The sequence below is a fragment of the Zeus faber genome (genome assembly GCF_960531495.2).
Source record: "Zeus faber genome assembly, chromosome: 21".
Taxonomy (NCBI): domain Eukaryota; kingdom Metazoa; phylum Chordata; class Actinopteri; order Zeiformes; family Zeidae; genus Zeus; species Zeus faber.
This window is the reverse complement of record NC_137208.1, coordinates 4,414,156-4,430,830: the sequence shown is the minus strand read 5'-3', so window position 1 is coordinate 4,430,830 and position 16,675 is coordinate 4,414,156. Positions and strand designations below refer to the sequence as shown.

Sequence of the window (16,675 nt, the reverse complement as noted above, 5' to 3'; positions counted from 1 at the left end):
CTATTTATATGTGTGTGTGTGTGTGTGCGTTGGCTGATATTGAAACGTTTATTTTTATTTAAATGTTTTGCTTGTATTATAAATGGACTTTATTGACAAATTGACATGTTAGTCTTATCACCAAAGCAATTTTATTTTTCTGTTTGCATTCTTGCCGTGCTGATCACCATTTTTAAACATCATACATTTTGGTATGTTCCAAAGAGGGTGTCTGAAACTTTGCACAAATAAAGTAGCCAATAATACTTCAACTGAGACCTGCGGGCTTGTTGTTATTACCCAGATGGGTTTTAGACCAAACTTCTGCCCGTGCCTTTAAATTAAGAATAGTTCAGCGGCCTGGTGGCCGACAGCAGCGTCTGCACGGTTTGGACAAACAGGAAGCTGGTGCCCTTGCTGCGGGCCGCGCCCTCGGGGCTGGTCCTGTCGCGGACCATGTGGATGAAGGTGGAGTGGAACTCGGTGTCGGTTTCGAGCTCCGAAGAGAAGGTGGCGCTCGTCTCCTCCATCTTCAGCTGCTGACTCCTCTGGGCCCCCAGCAGGTAAAGACTCCACTGGCCCGAGGGCACGGGGTAGGGGTGGTGGTGCTCGCACACCTGGGGGCGGGGATTGAAAAGATTATGTATAACGGCAAAAGAATGCTGGAATGGATTTCGGCGGAAAAGTAAGAATCTGATCCTCGACAAATCCCACCTGACATATCACAGAAACTTTGTAAAGTAAAATGCCATCTTGTTTCAGAAGCTTCAGTTTTGCACCTAAATGCCCCTTTTATGCCTGGCATTAAAATGTATACATTTATAGTATTACCACACGAATGTGTATACTGTATATTCTATTACCACATGGATGTGTATGTATACTGTGTATAGTATTACTACATGTATAACTGATGGATCATTTAGCTGCAGTAACTCAAACACCACGGAGACCCTGTCACACTGTTGTGCTACTCAGTATTTTCTCAGGGTTTGCAGGTCTGAGCAAAGGAAAATGAGTGGAGGCGCTGGAGTCGCATCACTTCCTGTTGACTAGTCCACCTCCCTCATTTCCACACTGAGATCCATCCCAATGCGGCAGAATGGAGAGAACGCTTTTCGAGGCCGGGTGCGAATGCAAAGGGCATTATCCAGAAAGCGTGTCCAGATACAGGTCACATCTTAATGACAGCTGGAAAGGGCCTTTGTGATATTTCTTGGGTGTCTTTTTTTTTTTTTTTTTGTGAAATTTGGAGAACAAAACAAGGCAACGGTTTTGTACAAGTGATTTATTTCCTCCTGTAACCTAGTGCAGCGTTGATCATGGTTCTTTAAAACCGGGGGTTCTCATACAAGGGGTCCTGGGGGGGGTGTTTGGGAGAAAATAGGCCGGGAACGTACTGTATGTCCCCAAAAAGTAATTTGATATCAGGCCTATTTCTATAAAAGCGATAACAATTAAACTAACATCAATTAAATAAAGGTATAACGTTGCAGCGACAAAATATCAACACAAACCAAAAGAAATGTGCGGTAGAGACGGGTGCGCATGGTGGTGGTGAGCGCATGGCTGGATTTGGTTGTCTAAAAGGATATCATTATATATGGATCTAGTGCATTAAAAACCTATATTTCCCCCCAAAAAAAAAGCACACGGTACGATTTTATTTTTTATTTTTTACTGCCAGGGACACCCTGGGGGTCCCCGGACCCCACTCTGAGAATCCCTGCCTCAAAATGGCCACGGTGCGTGAAGGGCATCAATCCAAGTATCAAATATAAAGAGTTGTTGAAAGGAGGAAACATGGCGTCGGCAGGTGCTCAAGGTTTGAGCAGGAGGGTGGGGGGTGGGAGGTGGAGGTGGATGCTGCAACGTTTCCGACACCGGGGGAATAGGAGGAGGAAGAGGAAAATGACACAGATATGGACCACGGCGGGAAGAGATGAGGAAGGTGGAAAAGCAGCTGCTGGATTTTTTTTTTTTTTTCGTCTTTTCTTTTCAATCTCTGTTCCGTTCATTTCCTAAACAACACGCACATTGCCTGTCTGTCTGTCTGTCTGTCTGCCTGTCTGTCTGTTTGTGTGTGTGTGCGCGCGCGCCCGACCTGCATCACCATACACTCGGCTCCGCACTTGGCGTTCCACTGGCTCCATGAGAAGGCGTAGGCGGGGGCCAGAATGGCCATCTGCTGGTACAGCGCGTGCTCCGTCGGCGCGTCCTGAGGGGCGGAGAATCGCACACCAGACACCAAACAAACGGACAAATCTTTACAGAGCCACGGCGCTAGAATCACTTTCCAGTCCGTCATCGTGACGGGCGACGTGAGCCGTAGAGGCGGGTTGATCTCGCTCTGTCGCCGCGGCGCTTCGTGCGACGCAGGTGACTAATCCGACCTGTTGCCGATTTGGCAACGATTTTGGATCGGGCGGCGTCGGGGCGGTCGCGCTGTAGAATCGCGTGTGCGATTCAGGTCAATCAGGTCCCCACTCAATCTAACATGTTTGAGTTCATCGGGGCGAAGTCTTTCCAAAATCCTTTGGTGTGTGTGTGCGCCGGCATCAAAGCCGTCAACCGCCACGACACGCCTCAACGGCCAATGAGAGGCTGGGCCTGCACAGGGGCGGGGCCAAAGAACGCGGCGAGTGTGGACTGGTGCAATCGTGGCCGTGACCCGTGAGTCTGATCGGTGTAGAACGTCAGCGCTGCACAAACGACCACGGTGGCGAGGCGCACGTCTTTGCTTTGGTGTTGCCTGGCGGCGCTCGTCGTCCCGGCGAGTGGCGCGGTGCCGCCAGGCTCCGCCCGGCTGTTCTCGCGCTTCAGATCTGCGCTCCTCAAGGACGGCAGTTATGTGTGAAAACGTGGCGGTGTCAGGTCGTTAAACGTGTTGACTGTCGTTCACGTTGGAATAAACCGCGCAACGCGGGCGTTGGGCTCAACGGGAGCACCGTCGCCTCCGATCTGGCGTCTGATTGAATTTCACACGTCGGCAACTTCTTGGGTTTGATTTGTCCGCCACGAGAGCAACACAAGCAAGTATCAGCCCAAACCCAAACAATTTGTATATTGACATATTTTCTATTTTACTGTACTGATAACTCACATTTATTGTGTGTTGCCATTTACTTCTGCTATTTTTATACTATTGAATTGTTATTGTTGTTATTGCCTATTTCTGATGTGAGCTGCTATGACACTACAGTTTCGCTTCAGGAAATAAAGTATCGCTCCATCTATCGCTGGGGCCATCGATTATCTGTATTTTACTCCCGTTTTTAAATTGTACTTATTTGTGATGCACGGCCGTGGAGCCCGCGTCTACGTTTTAACTTCACTAAATGTATAATGAATACGACGATGAATCTATCGACCAATCGCTCTCTATCGATCCATCTGCCTATGGCTCCATCTGTTGCTCTCTCGCTTTAGCTACTTACTGCTCCATAACTATTTATCTCTTTCTGTCTGAAAATAATAAATAAATAACATTTTTATATATATATATATATATATTTTTTTTTTCCCCCAAAGACATAAACAAACCTTTCCACCGGAGTTGACATATTTGTCCGTGTGCTCGTTGACAAAGATGTTGATCCCGGCGTTGGCCATGGCCGCCTGCAGGGCGGAGCAGTGCATCCACTTCCCCATGAGGTGCGGCGGGAACCTCGGCTGCTCCGACTGCAGCATGCACTGGTCGTCCTGCGGGGCCACCGGACGGACAGACGGATAAAAGACCACGCCCCTTTCCAAGACGCCCCAGTTTATGGATATTGGAGCTGCCGCAGTTCTAATCTGTACTTCTATTATCACGAAGAAAGCACCAAATCCAAGAACGAGCGGCGTACCAGAGCGCTATGGTCAAAGTTAATAAAATAAATAAATAAATACAATTCTTCACCTTAATAGTGATCGTGAGGTCGACGAGGGCCCCGCGCACGGTGAACAGGGCCTGGTCCTGGTCCAGGGGCCGCAGCTCCCAGCCCTGCAGGGGCAGGTTGCTGTAGGTGTGCTGCAGCAGCGCGAAGGCCTGGAAGGACTCCATCTTGAAGGAGACTCTGGCCTCCTCGGCGTCGTAGCAAACGTCCCGCACCCCGTTCGTCCTCCAGCAGTTTCCTGAGGGGAAACAAAATGGATTTTTTTTTTTTCCCCAACTTTTTCGGACCATTTTGGTTCCCGTCATTTGTGCCTCCCCAGAGCGACAACCTGGCTGAGCTACTGCTGAGAAGCGTACCGCCGCCGTGGCTTCTGCTGTGATTCAATGCAGTCCAATGGGGCAAACGTTGGAGAAAACATTCAGTTATTTTCGAAAAACTGAGAACTCAGAGGAGTCACGGCCCTGAGGTGAAAACAAAACGGTCGCCGGGCGTTTTAGGTTTTGATTGACTGCCGCAAATCAACGCCCTTGGCCACAATCCATGCTGGCGCGAGACTAGAAGCAGGGCGTGTCACCGCTTCCCGCTGACGACCTGCTGCGGCCAATCCTGCGGCAATTCCGAGTGGTAGCCCTAAATGAAACGTGGCGACAATGTTACCGAAAAAGGCGTTGGAAAAACACCCAAATGCCTCTTCGAAAAGGAGACTCGGCGCTTTCCAAGGCTCCGACGCGTGCCCCGCTGGACCGCACTGCCTCGCAGCGAGGAGCTGCGGCAGAGTGGTGAGTTTGTCGGTAGCAGAGCCTTCAGTCGGGTTGTTGCCGCCAACCCTTTAAAATGGCGGGAGCCACCATTTCAATAAGGTCTGGGATGAAAAACACCCAACCCGCCCTTTAGATGCTCTACATTAGAAGCCCGGCAGGAGGATGAGATGCTGGTGGGATGTTTGTTCCAGCTGTTTACAGTGAGGAATGGAACCGGAATTAAATACTGTGTAAGAGATCTCTCTGTACCTTCTTTTGGAACCACGTGTTTGTATTCTGCGCTAAATAATGGGTTTTTTTCTACCACCTACTTGTGGCGTCCCAGTAGGCTATCTGGGGGGATTCGATGCAAAGGACCGTTTTGGGCAAGATGACGGACAGCCCGACGGGGGGCGATCCCAAGGCCCGGGACTCCGGCGGATACGGGAAGACCTGCAGCCCCGAGTCCAGCAGCTGGAGGTGGACACACACACACACACACACACGGGCGCACGTCGTCTTTTCAGGTTCTCGACAAACTTCACAACAAAAAGCGAAGCCTCGACTTCGTCCATGTGCTGCTGAGGCGAGACGCGGCGCAGGGAGCTGTGATGCGAGACCCCCAAGCGAGTCGTTCAAATGCCTCTGTGGCCGCCGCGGCAGGAGAGGCAGCCTCGGGGAAACAACCATCGACAACTAAATTGGCCCCAGGGATTCGAGTCGATTCGAATTGTTTCGCAATCTTGACCCTTTTCAAACACCTGGGGGCCCCGCTCCCGTTCCTTTTAAGTGGGGGCCCCCCGTCCCCGCACCTGTTGGATTTCCCAGCCGCCGACCTTGGAGATCTGCGGCGGGAGGCGGAAGATGTCGCAGAAGAAGACTCCGCCCAGCAGCGTGTACTGCTGCAGGTCCACCTCCTGCGCACCGTCACTGGGCGGCGCCGCTTCAGCTGGGACCCCACCCCCACTCCCTGGGGAGAGAGAGAGAGATTTCAAGAGGTTTATTCATCACATACATGTACATACTTTCATACATGTACATACTTTCCTACATTATATGCAGTGAAATGTCAATGCAACGCACCCGGTGATTACACACAATATGTCCTAGACTGAAGTAGCTACCTAAGAATTTCTACTAGACCAACTAACTGATTCCTACAACGTAATGCAGTAAGTCAAATACTGTAGAGGAAAATAAAAATATATAGAATAGATAAAGGGAATAGGTTCTATATAATATGTATATGGGATAGGCTAATTATGTATGTACAGATATGTGCCTTAAAGTGGCATGTGAATAAAGTGAGGTGGTGTTTGTGGGATAATACAGCACAGTACACAACAGTACGGCGCAGCAGTACGGTAAACGCCGAACAACCCAGGACAGTGACATAGTATGCGGCGCAGCACGCTACATACAGTACAGTGAGGTAGTGGTGTGTGTGTGTGTGTGTGTGTGTGTGTGTGTGTGTGTGTGTGTGTGTGTGTGTGTGGGGGCTCGGTGAGGACCCCTGGTGGGGTCAGCACTGACAGTTCGTATGGCTTGCGGGGAAAAACTCTGTCTCTGTTCATCTGTCCAGTGCATCCACCTATTTTTAGATTGTATTATCATTTATGATTATGCCGCTTAGCCCCATAAATCACCTCCAACTTAACCCGTGCACCGTCTTACCTTTTTGTCTCTTTTGGATTTTATTTATTTATTATTATTATGTCTTTTATTTGGCTTCTTGTCTTTGAAAATGTGACTTTGTGTGACTGGTGGTGGTGGTGTTGTTTTTCTCCACACTTCACAAATTCATTCATGCAAAGTGTGTTCGGCAATGCACCAACGTGTGTACGACGCCACGCAAACACAGCCCCAGCGTCCGCAGCTCCTACCTCTTTCTCTGTTTATTTTGTCTTTTAATTGTTGTTGATTTCTTTTTATTTTTTTGTTGTTTTTTTCGACGCAGGCCATCGTTGATGAAAGTCTGTTTGTTTGTTTGTTTGTTTTTTTACAGCTGTTGAAGTTATTAAATTCCTCTTGTGTACTTGGATGCTCCCTGTGGCTCTACCTTCCGTCCGCACCTCACTCTCAGGCTCCTCCACCACTTTGTCGTTGTTGCTCCGGACACTCGCAGCGCTCTGCACACACACACACACACACACACACACACACACACACACACACACACACACGAATATTACACGACAGCACCTTGGAGGTCGTCGGTCATCCCAGCGTCCCACCCACAGTCGGTATCAGAATGAGCTCATTCCGCCGAGTACATCTTCATGTGTGTAATTTCAGGTGGTGATGATCGTTTCTTTTTCTACAAACGATTAAGCGTAATAAAAAAAAATAAAATAAAATTAAAAAAAAAAAGGCTTAACAGTCTGAAAAATAAAATAATATAAAGAATTTAAATAAATGAATAGAAATATCCACATTCATATGAATAGCAAAACCTATTTCCAAACAGAGAATATGAAATATAAAAAATCAAAGAAATATATAATATATATATATACACACAGAATCTATTAATCCACAGGATAAATGATTAGTATACTGTATGTATATAGGGTACACATGATGCAGTATTACTATGTATTAGCTACAGTGTGTTCTAGATTCAAGATTCAAGATTCAAGATTTTTATTTGTCACATATACATACTTCCATACATATATGCAGTGAAATGTAATAAGAAGAATGTTCTAAGAATATGTTGCACAGATATTTCATTAAGGTGTGTGTGTGTGTGTGTGGGGGGGACTAAAAGTTTGCTAAATTAAATCACTGTTTAATTCTTCCAAATACAAGCTCAAAAAACATATGCAAGCGCCATTGAAGGGCCTGCAGGTCTCACCCTCCTCCTGCCGTGGACAGACTGGCCCTTCTCCTCCCCCTGGGCCTCGCCCTCCTTCACCTCCTCCGCTCCCCCGTCTCCTCCTCGCTCTCCTCCCTCCCCCTCAGCAGGAGGCTCCGTGCCTGGAGACAGCCCTCCTTCCCAGAAGGATCTGATCAGAGGAAACAAGCTTCACATCAGGAACACTTCAGTTACAGCTGATTGGCAGTGACAGTATAGTGCAGTACTGTAGTAAGTATTAGTAGTGTAGTATTAGTTGTATTATAGTGTTGTAGTATGTATAAGTAGTGTAGCATTAGTGCTGTAGTAGGTATGAGTAGTGTAGTATAACTGCAGTAGTAAGTATAAGTAGTGTAGTATTAGTGCTGTAGAAGGTATGAGTAGTGTATTAGTGTAGTAGTATGTATGGGTAGTGAAGTATTAGTGTAGTAGTAGTGCTGTAGTGCAGTAGTATGTATGAATAGTGTAGTGGTAGTATAGTAGTAGTGCTGTAGTATGTATAAGCAGTGTAGAATTAGTGTAGTATTGGTGGTAGTATAGTTGTGCTGTAGTAGCGGTGGTATGTATGAGTAGTGTAGTATTAGTGTAGTAGTATGTATGGGTAGTGTAGTATTAGTGGTATTATAGTAGTGCTATAGTATGTATGAGTAGTGTAGTCGTAGTGTAGCAGTAGTGCAGTAGTATGTGTGAGTAGCGGTGGTAGGTATGTGTAGTGTAGAATTAGTGAAGTAGTAGCATGTGTAGTAGTGCTGTAGTAGCGGTGGTAGGTATAAGTAGTGTATAAGTGGTATTATAGTAGTGCTGTAGTAGCAGTGTAGTAGTGATGTAGCTATAAGTACTGTAGTATTAGTGGTATAGTAGTGCTGTATTAGGGGTGTTAGGTATAAGTAGTGTAGTATAAGTCTTATTATAGTAGTGCTGTAGTAGCAGTGGTAGGTATGAGTAGTGTAGTAGTAGTGTGGTTGTGTAGTAGTGCTGTAGTAGCAGTGGTAGGTATGGGAAGTGTAGTAGTAGTGCTGTAGTAGCAGCGGTAGGTATAAGTAGTGTAGTATTAGTGGTATTATAGTGGTGTTGTAGTAGCGGTGGCAGGTATGGGTAGTAGTGTAGTAGTAGTGCAGTAGTAGCGCTGTAGTAGTAGTGGTAGGACCTGGCTTTGGGGCTCAGGCTCCTGGGCGTCAGGTGGTCGTACGCTGTGTGCAGGATGCGAACAGTGATGTCGCTCATGGCGAGCTGCTTGGGGAGCTCGAAGCCCAGCGCGGCCTCCTTGAAATGGAAGCCTGTGAACCTGGACGGGAGCAGAAACACATCCAAGTAAGTGGAAAAGGCCTCAATCAGTAACAATGAGATGGTAAGATTTCAATTTATTTTTATTGTATTTTATTCTATATATTTTTTATCTTATTCTATAAGTATTCCACTTACTGTATTACGTTTTAGGAGTCAGTTAGTCGGTCTATTAGAAAGGAATTTTCTACTTTTTATTTTATTTTATTTTTTATGTTTTCCTAGGACTTATTGTGTGCTATCACCGGGTGCGTTGCATTACATTTCACTGCATATATGTATGGAAGTATGTATATGTATGTGACAAATAAAAATCTTGAATCTTGATCTTGAATGTCAGATTTATTAAGAAAAAATTACAAAGATCTTGTGACTTCTTGTGAAAATATGAGAATTACCGTAAAGTCTTGAAAAAAACCATATATTCTCAAAATAAGTGCTGCTGCGTCTCTTAATTTCACTTTTTTTTTTTTTTAACTAAACTCAAAGACATTTTCTCACATCTCACTATATCTCAAAGGAAAGAACTTGCATCAAATTTACACACACACACACACACACACACACACCTGGGGTTTTTGTTGAGGTTGGCCCATATACACAGCGTGATGTTGTCGTCCTTGATGACAGTGTGCATGTTGCCTGTGCCGATATCACAATGGACGATGGCGTTCTGTGAACAAAAGGATAAAATAAAAAAGCGGTACGAGTGACGGGTGTCGTTGTATAATGTGATGTGATGTCACACGCCCCCGGTGGCCGGCGGGAGGGTGTGAGTGTCCTCGCCCACCTTCAGGATCTCCACGCTGGCCCGCTGCACCTTCTCTCGGATCAGCTCGTACAGACACAGGAGATGCTCCTGGTACCTCAGGGCCAGAAGGTTATCCCTGGAGTTGCTCAGCAGCTCCTTCAGCTCATCTGTCAGCTTGGTTTATAATATTTATAACACATATGAAACATAATGATTATAATGCCATAAATGGACGGTTGCGCGACGTTTCCCCCCCAAACTGCTAAAACAGTTTCAACGTAGTCCTGTCGGCGGTACGTTTTATACACCAAGGTTTTAAAGTATTTGTCATTATTGCACTGCATGAGGCGCCAAACAAATAAATCAAAAAGATCCACTTTTTTTTTAATTTTATGGACAGATGTAGGGACAACGTGCTGTGAAAGCTTCATATGATGCGTCCGGAATGGGGGAACCCGGCGACGGGTGCCACGAGAGCTCGCCAGGTGTGCCGTGAAAACTTCTCAAATGCCTCTTGAAAATTTTTTTATAAATAATGGAAAATTCACTTTTGGGTTGCAAGATCAAAATTGCATTGCATGGCCGCGCTGATTAGTCTAATTCTCTGTTACAGCCAGAATAGCAGCTCTCGCTGTGTTCAACAGGGACACGTGCCACTCTGTGGGATGGACGCTCCCACGCCCACACAGTTTGTTTTAACTGGCCATATATTTTCCCTATGTTTGGTAAAATGGATCTTTTTACACCCTACATTCATAATGCACCTACTAAGTTAAAAAACATAATGACACAAACTGTGGAGCAGTCCGTTCAGTTCAACCTCATGGGGTTATTTTGTATTTCCTTTAATAAGAATCTTTTTGTAGAAGAATGTTTTGTATTTATTGCACTTATTTAAACATGTGGACTGGTGTTATTTAGTCCCTTGTTTAATATTTCCAGTTAATCATTTTTGTTTCTGATATTCCTTTCACCCCTCTGGTGTCTTTTTGGTTTGGCTTTGTCCCTATATTGCCTCCTGTGTACTTTGGGCAGGTCCGTTTGGTGTGTCCAGTTGTCTTTATGTTAACTTGGGAATAACTTTATGTTTTAAGTTCCTTTGACCTGATTTTTGGTTTTATCATACCTAAGTTTGTGAAAGTTTCCCCCTGCACTTGTTTTGCAACCGTCCTCAGTTGATCATATTTATTTGGTCAATAAATCCTCATTTGCGCCTCAATCTACTTGCGACTCCCGTGTCTGACAGCCCCTCACACTCTGAGAGTGGCGACGAGTCGTACTCTTTTTTTCTTTGGGACTCGATTTTTGATTACTTGATGCCGTTCCGGACACATTGTGAAACACACACACACACACACACACACACACACACACACACACACACACCTGTAAAGCGAGTGCACACTGCTTGAGCACAGGGTTGATGTTGACCTCCAGGTCCTCCCTCCACAGGCTGATGTAGGTGTTCATTTCCTTGATGTCCGACGGATCCGGGTTGCCGTCACACCGCAGGTACCTCTCCCACTGCGTCCGGACAGAAACAGTGAGTGCCTTGCCGCCACGGTCGTCCCTCCCTCTCCCTCTCTCCCTCTCTCGCTCTCTCGCTCCCTCGCCCCCTCGCCGACGCACCTTGGCTTTCTCCAGGGCTTGGGCGTTCCACTTCATCAGTCCGGCTTGTATTTCCTCCAGTAGAAGGCGAACTTCGGTCAGCTCATCCTCTCTGCGCTCTCGGTCCTGTCAGAGCAGAACAACACCCTCCCTGAGGACCCCGTTTCCAGGGATATGTGTCTACAGTACTAAAGACTTGTTTTTTTAAGGTAGGATCCAATAAGGACTGTTGAATAGTACTTCATGATTCATAACTACATCTTAAAGAGATATTTGATTTACAAGACAAAAATGAAAAAAAAAAAGGAAACATTCGAGTATTGAGCGCTTTCATAACATTTGAACACTATAGGTCCACCTCCCTAGGTCTACACCCAACCAGTATAGGTCAACACCCAAACACTATAGGTCCACCTCCATAGGTCCACACCCAAAAACAATAGGTCCACCTCCATAGGCCCACCTCCAAAGGTCCACTCCCAAACACTATAGGTCCACCTCCATAGGTCCACACCCATAAACAATAGGTTCACCTCCATAGGTTCACTCCCAAACACTATAGGTCCACCTCCATAGGTCTACATCCAAACACTATAGGTCCACCTCCATAGGTCCACCTCCATAGGTCTACATCTAAACACTATAGGTCCACCTCCATAGGTCAACCTCCATAGGTCTACATCCAAACACTATAGGTCCATCTCCATAGGTCCACCTCCATAGGTCCACATCCAAAAACAATAGGTTCACCTCCATATGTTCACTCCCAAACACTATAGGTCCATCTCCATAGGTCCACTCCCAAACACTATAGGTCCACCTCCATAGGTCCACCTCCATAGGTCCACATCCAAAAACAATAGGTTCACCTCCATAGGTTCACTCCCAAACACTATAGGTCCATCTCCATAGGTCCACTCCCAAACACTATAGGTCCACCTCCATAGGTCCACCTCCATAGGTCTACATCCAAACACTAAAGGTCCATCTCCATAGGTCCACCTCCATAGGTCTACATCCAAACACTATAGGTCCATCTCCATAGGTCCACCTCCATAGGTCCACATCCAAAAACAATAGGTCCACCTCCATAGGTCCACACCCGAAAACAATAGGTCTACCTCCAAAGGTCCACTCCCAAACACTATAGGTTCACCTCCATAGGCCCACCTCCATAGGTCCACTCCCAAACACTATAGATCCACCTCCATAGGTCCACCTCCATAGGTCCAATCCCAAACACTATAGGTCCATCGCCAAAGGTCCATGTGGAGGTCTGGCAGAAAATGTTGTCATGCCTGAGAAGTCATTGTGTCACAGTAAGCCTCTTACCTTTAACTCAAGTCTTTGCAGCTCCTCCTGGTCCCTCTTCTCCCGCTCCAGTCGTTCCTCTTCATCCCTCTCCGCCTTGATCCTGGCCTCCTCTGAAGGACAAAAACAAGGACGTCTCAGGACACACGTGTCTGCTCCAGGAGCACACTGGGTACGAGGTAGGGCTCCATGTTGTGATCAAAGTGCAAGCAGTATTTTGAACCTTTTCGTCAGTGTTTGAATAGCCCTTGAATATGTTCACAAACCACAGCCATCACTTTCTTTTGTTTGGTCAAATGTTCAGTTTGGTGCATGTGTGCATGACATTCGTTCTTGAATCAAAGCAAACTTTTAAGACAAAACAGGTAAATTAGTTATATCATAAAAATGCATGATAATGATTATTGTTTTTATTATTGTTTTTATTATTATTATTATTATTATTATTATTATTATTATTATTATCATCATCATTGTTATTATTATTATGACAATAACTCTAATTTATAAGCACTTTTCAAGCAACCCAAGGACACTTTGCACAAAAATTACAAATGGATTAAAAACATACATTACTTACCTTCCTCTTGAAGTTTCCTCTCATCTTCCTCTTTCTTTAGTCTCGCTTTCTCCGCCTTGCTGAGCTTGGCGCCTTTCTTTTTGGCCGGCTGGAAGGCAAAATTAAACAAAAAACATTGTCATATTTTTCCTTCCACCAATCAGGTTGGTAGGTTGGTATGTGTATGCACAGCTCTCATATTATATTTTCCCGATTGACCCCCTCGTATTGAGGGAATATTTGTAAAAACACAGCAAACAACTTTATCCTCCATGAATGTGTATTATTTACCATACTGTAGGGAGCGGATCCCGCACCGACGCCCGTTTGGCCGTTGTCAAGCGCACGCCGCAACACAGCGCGCTGGGGGCGGGGCAAATTGTGATGACGTCACTGTGACGTCACCCCCCCCCCACCGGGTTTGATTAAAAAAAAAAATGACAATGACAATGGAAATGTGAATTGAAAGATTACATCAAACTTGTGGACACCAGAAAGAGTAATGGATGTACGGTGAACTCTTTAAAGAAGACTTACATGTTTGTTTGTTTTTTATTCTATTATTGATTTGATATTAGTGCAGTTTGTTCATCCCAATTCTGTTTCTTTATAAATTATTGTCATTACTTTTTTTACTTAACTAAATTCACATTCTTGTGTCTTTGTATGCCATTATGTTGCACTATCTGTATATTTGAATGCTTTTTCAATGAAGAAAATTATATGATTAAAAATTAAAATAATTAAATAGAGAAATACAAGAGGAAAACCGGAGAAAAGGTTATTGCTACGAACAATTCCACATGCATCCATTAGACAAGACAGTTTGAAACTTTGAATGTAATCGTAGTGACATATATAATATTAGACGCATCCACTGCAGCGCCCTAACAGCTGGACGCACGTCAGCAGAGACAAACGAGATTGACGCTCCGACGGTGACTGCCGTGACTCCCGCGCACCGCCAGGTGGCGCTGTTTTCAACGTTCCGTAACTTTTTTTTTTTTTTTAACAGCACAAACCGCGAATAAATATTCTTTGACGTAGAAACGGCAACGTCCAAGTTACAAAAAATATATATATTATTTTAATTGTTTTTTTTAAACCATATTCTGCTTCTCGTCCCGGTTGCCAAGGAAACACTTGCGCCTGCGCCGTCGGTTGCTTTTAATTTACGACCTCCTCCCTTCCGCTCTTCTGCGACGTTCAAACGCTTTACGACGCGTGGGTGGCGGCTGCTCTGCTCGTCGTGGCCGAAAGTCACGCACAGCAGAGGACGCGGGGGCGGAGGCGGAGGCGGTTGTTTCTTATCCATGCCGCCCGCCCCAACGCTCCCCAAAGTAAGAAAACAAGCAATTCACGTCTTTCAGTCCGTTCGTTGCATAGACGCGTTGACCTGCGCCGCGTCCCCCCTGCTGCCAAGCTAGCCCACCGTTAGCCCACCGTTAGCCCACCGTTAGCCCGCTGCGCACTCCCACGGCTCGGCCGAAAGGGCGTTTTAACGTTGGTAAACATGCGATTACGTCGCCAGAGCAATAAGCGAGGAATATCAATTCGAGTAAGTCGATGTCAATTAAAGTAAAGGTGATGACCGTGTAAGGATTGAAGTTCAAAACATGTATAACTGTGAGTTGGGGAAGATACGCTTGTGTGTGGAGGACCTGAGGACCTGCACCCCTGGACTGGGGTCACTGTTTGAGCCGCGGGCATCTCTCCCCGTGTTTGTCTTCTCTGCCATTGTGATCAAATTAAGAATCGTCTTCTTCGTGTTTTTTCCTAATGATCCGCTGTTTCTGACACTGCGTGTGTGTGTGTGTGTGTGTGTGTGTGTGTGTGTGTGTGTGTGTGTGTGTGTGTGTGTGTGTGTGTGTGTGTTCCACTTATGTCTCGACTGCAGAAAGAACGGCCTTCCCATCGTCAGCATGGCCAACCCTCTCCGGGGCGAAGTTATCAGACTGTACAAGAATGTGAGTAGAAATCCAGTTTTTGCCAAAAAGATATATATTGAAATAAAAAACACATCACCCGGGAAGCGAATGTTTGGTTCGGTATCATAACCCACGCTCACAGCAGCCCGTGGCCCCCGTAGCACACCGCCAAGCAGCCCCCCTTCAGAGCGGGGGTTGTTTCTCCAACGATGCCCGGCGGGCCGCACGTTATCCCGCGTTATCGTTAATACGTTAAGTCCTTGGGGGGGGGGGGGACGTGATCGTTGGAAACCTGTGATATTGCGCCTGGATTTGTTATTCAAATTGTGATGTGACAAAAAATTAATCAGAATCACTTTTACGACTTGGACAATGTCAGGGAAAAGGTGGATTTAACCCAGCATGGTTGGAAATAGACACTTGAGACGACGATTATATAATATTTTAATTAATAAAGATCACATTGAAAATGTGTTATTTGTTTAGGGTGAAGTCCTTCAGAATTAAGAAATGTTGCTTAAAATTGTATATGTAAGTCCTTGAATTAAATTTTGTCATGCCAGAATGAACCCCGTATTTCATAACTAGTATGCATAGGTAAGGGCTTCCACTGAGAACAATAGTTCCACAGCAATTTAGCGAACACGACAACAAAGTAGAAAACTATTTGCCCTACATGTGACTCGCTTATTTACTGTTATTCATGTGAAATTGGACACATCCACATTTATCTCTTCAAGGCTTCCTACAAGTTTCTATGTCGTGTCGCAAGATGTCGCCACCAGGTACTGTCATCGTTAGCATGTGGGCGGAGTGTTGTGAGGGAAGTGAATCCAAGCGGAGGACTGGTTGCCGGTGGCATCGGTCATTATTCAGAAATAACTGACCGCCAGTCAGAATGCAGTATTCCACAGAGGTGTGTAGTAATGAGCATTGTTTATGTGTTCGTCTAAATAACCTGCCTCATCTCTTTTTTTTTTTTTTCTTCCTTCCTGGAAGTTGTTGTACCTTGGGCGTGAATACCCGCAGGGAGCGGCTTATTTCAGAGAACGTCTGAAGTCGGCCTTCATGAAGAACAAAGACGTGACCGACCCGGAGAAGATCAGCAAGCTGGTCAAGCGAGGAGAGTTTGTCATCAAAGAACTGGAGGCTCTCTATTTCCTGAGGAAGTACCGCGCCATGAAAAAACGCTACTACGAGCCAGAGGAATAAATACGCTCGTAGGCATTTGTTTTTTCATCGCGCCTCGGACGTTTGCTCGACCAATTTCGGCGATGCATAATGACGTGTGCCACTTCGGGGTGCGCTGTTTGTTTTGCACACGGTGCCTTGCACATTGGTACGAATATCGTATCAAAACTGTTGTTAATGTGTTATCGTCCATCCATTGGATGGAATCCAAGGTAAAGTTGTGTACAGAGCAAGTGGCGTCAAATGAAGTCCTGTTCCAAAGCACCTCAATCTTTAGTTCCTAGTCCAATGTCTTTGCCGCGCCTGGGAACACGGCGGCGTGAATGTCCTCCCTCTATCAAATGATCTCTGATTGTATCAAAATGTAAAATATGCATTATCACATTTACAATGTTATGTGCGCTCAAATATGTCGTCTAATGTCTCGGGGACTTTGTATTGTAAATCCAAAGTCGTAAAGGGAGAGAAACAATTATCTCATTGATGCTTATTCCAACTTTTTTGATGTTGTAATAAACTGGATTCAAAATAGATCACAACTTTTACAGTGCTGATTACAATATTTATTATCTCAAGTTATCATAGTTAA

General features: G+C 45.5%; 2 protein-coding genes across 3 annotated transcripts; one reads left to right on the top strand and one right to left on the bottom strand.

The window, feature by feature from the left end:
* Positions 1-320: 320 nt before the first annotated feature.
* On the bottom strand, positions 321-14,282 carry dnai7 (dynein axonemal intermediate chain 7; the record flags this gene model as incomplete). Its single annotated transcript, XM_080022328.1, has 15 exons — positions 321-596; positions 2,084-2,197; positions 3,523-3,681; positions 3,881-4,095; positions 4,930-5,071; positions 5,410-5,567; positions 7,577-7,605; positions 8,602-8,739; positions 9,308-9,411; positions 9,529-9,663; positions 10,876-11,013; positions 11,119-11,223; positions 12,430-12,521; positions 12,989-13,076; positions 14,187-14,282. The coding sequence occupies 15 exons, from the start codon at positions 14,280-14,282 to the stop codon at positions 321-323; spliced, it is 1,989 nt and encodes a 662-aa protein (XP_079878454.1).
* Positions 14,185-16,619, top strand: lyrm5a (LYR motif containing 5a). Of its 2 annotated transcripts, none has more exons than XM_080022693.1 (3): positions 14,185-14,307; positions 14,865-14,934; positions 15,895-16,619. In XM_080022693.1, the coding sequence occupies exons 2-3, from the start codon at positions 14,890-14,892 to the stop codon at positions 16,105-16,107; spliced, it is 258 nt and encodes an 85-aa protein (XP_079878819.1). In that variant the 5' UTR covers positions 14,185-14,307; positions 14,865-14,889; the 3' UTR covers positions 16,108-16,619. The 2 variants fall into 2 exon arrangements, with proteins under 2 accessions (XP_079878819.1, XP_079878820.1); XM_080022694.1 differs by lacking the exon at positions 14,185-14,307 and adding an exon at positions 14,326-14,525.
* Positions 16,620-16,675: the final 56 nt, after the last annotated feature.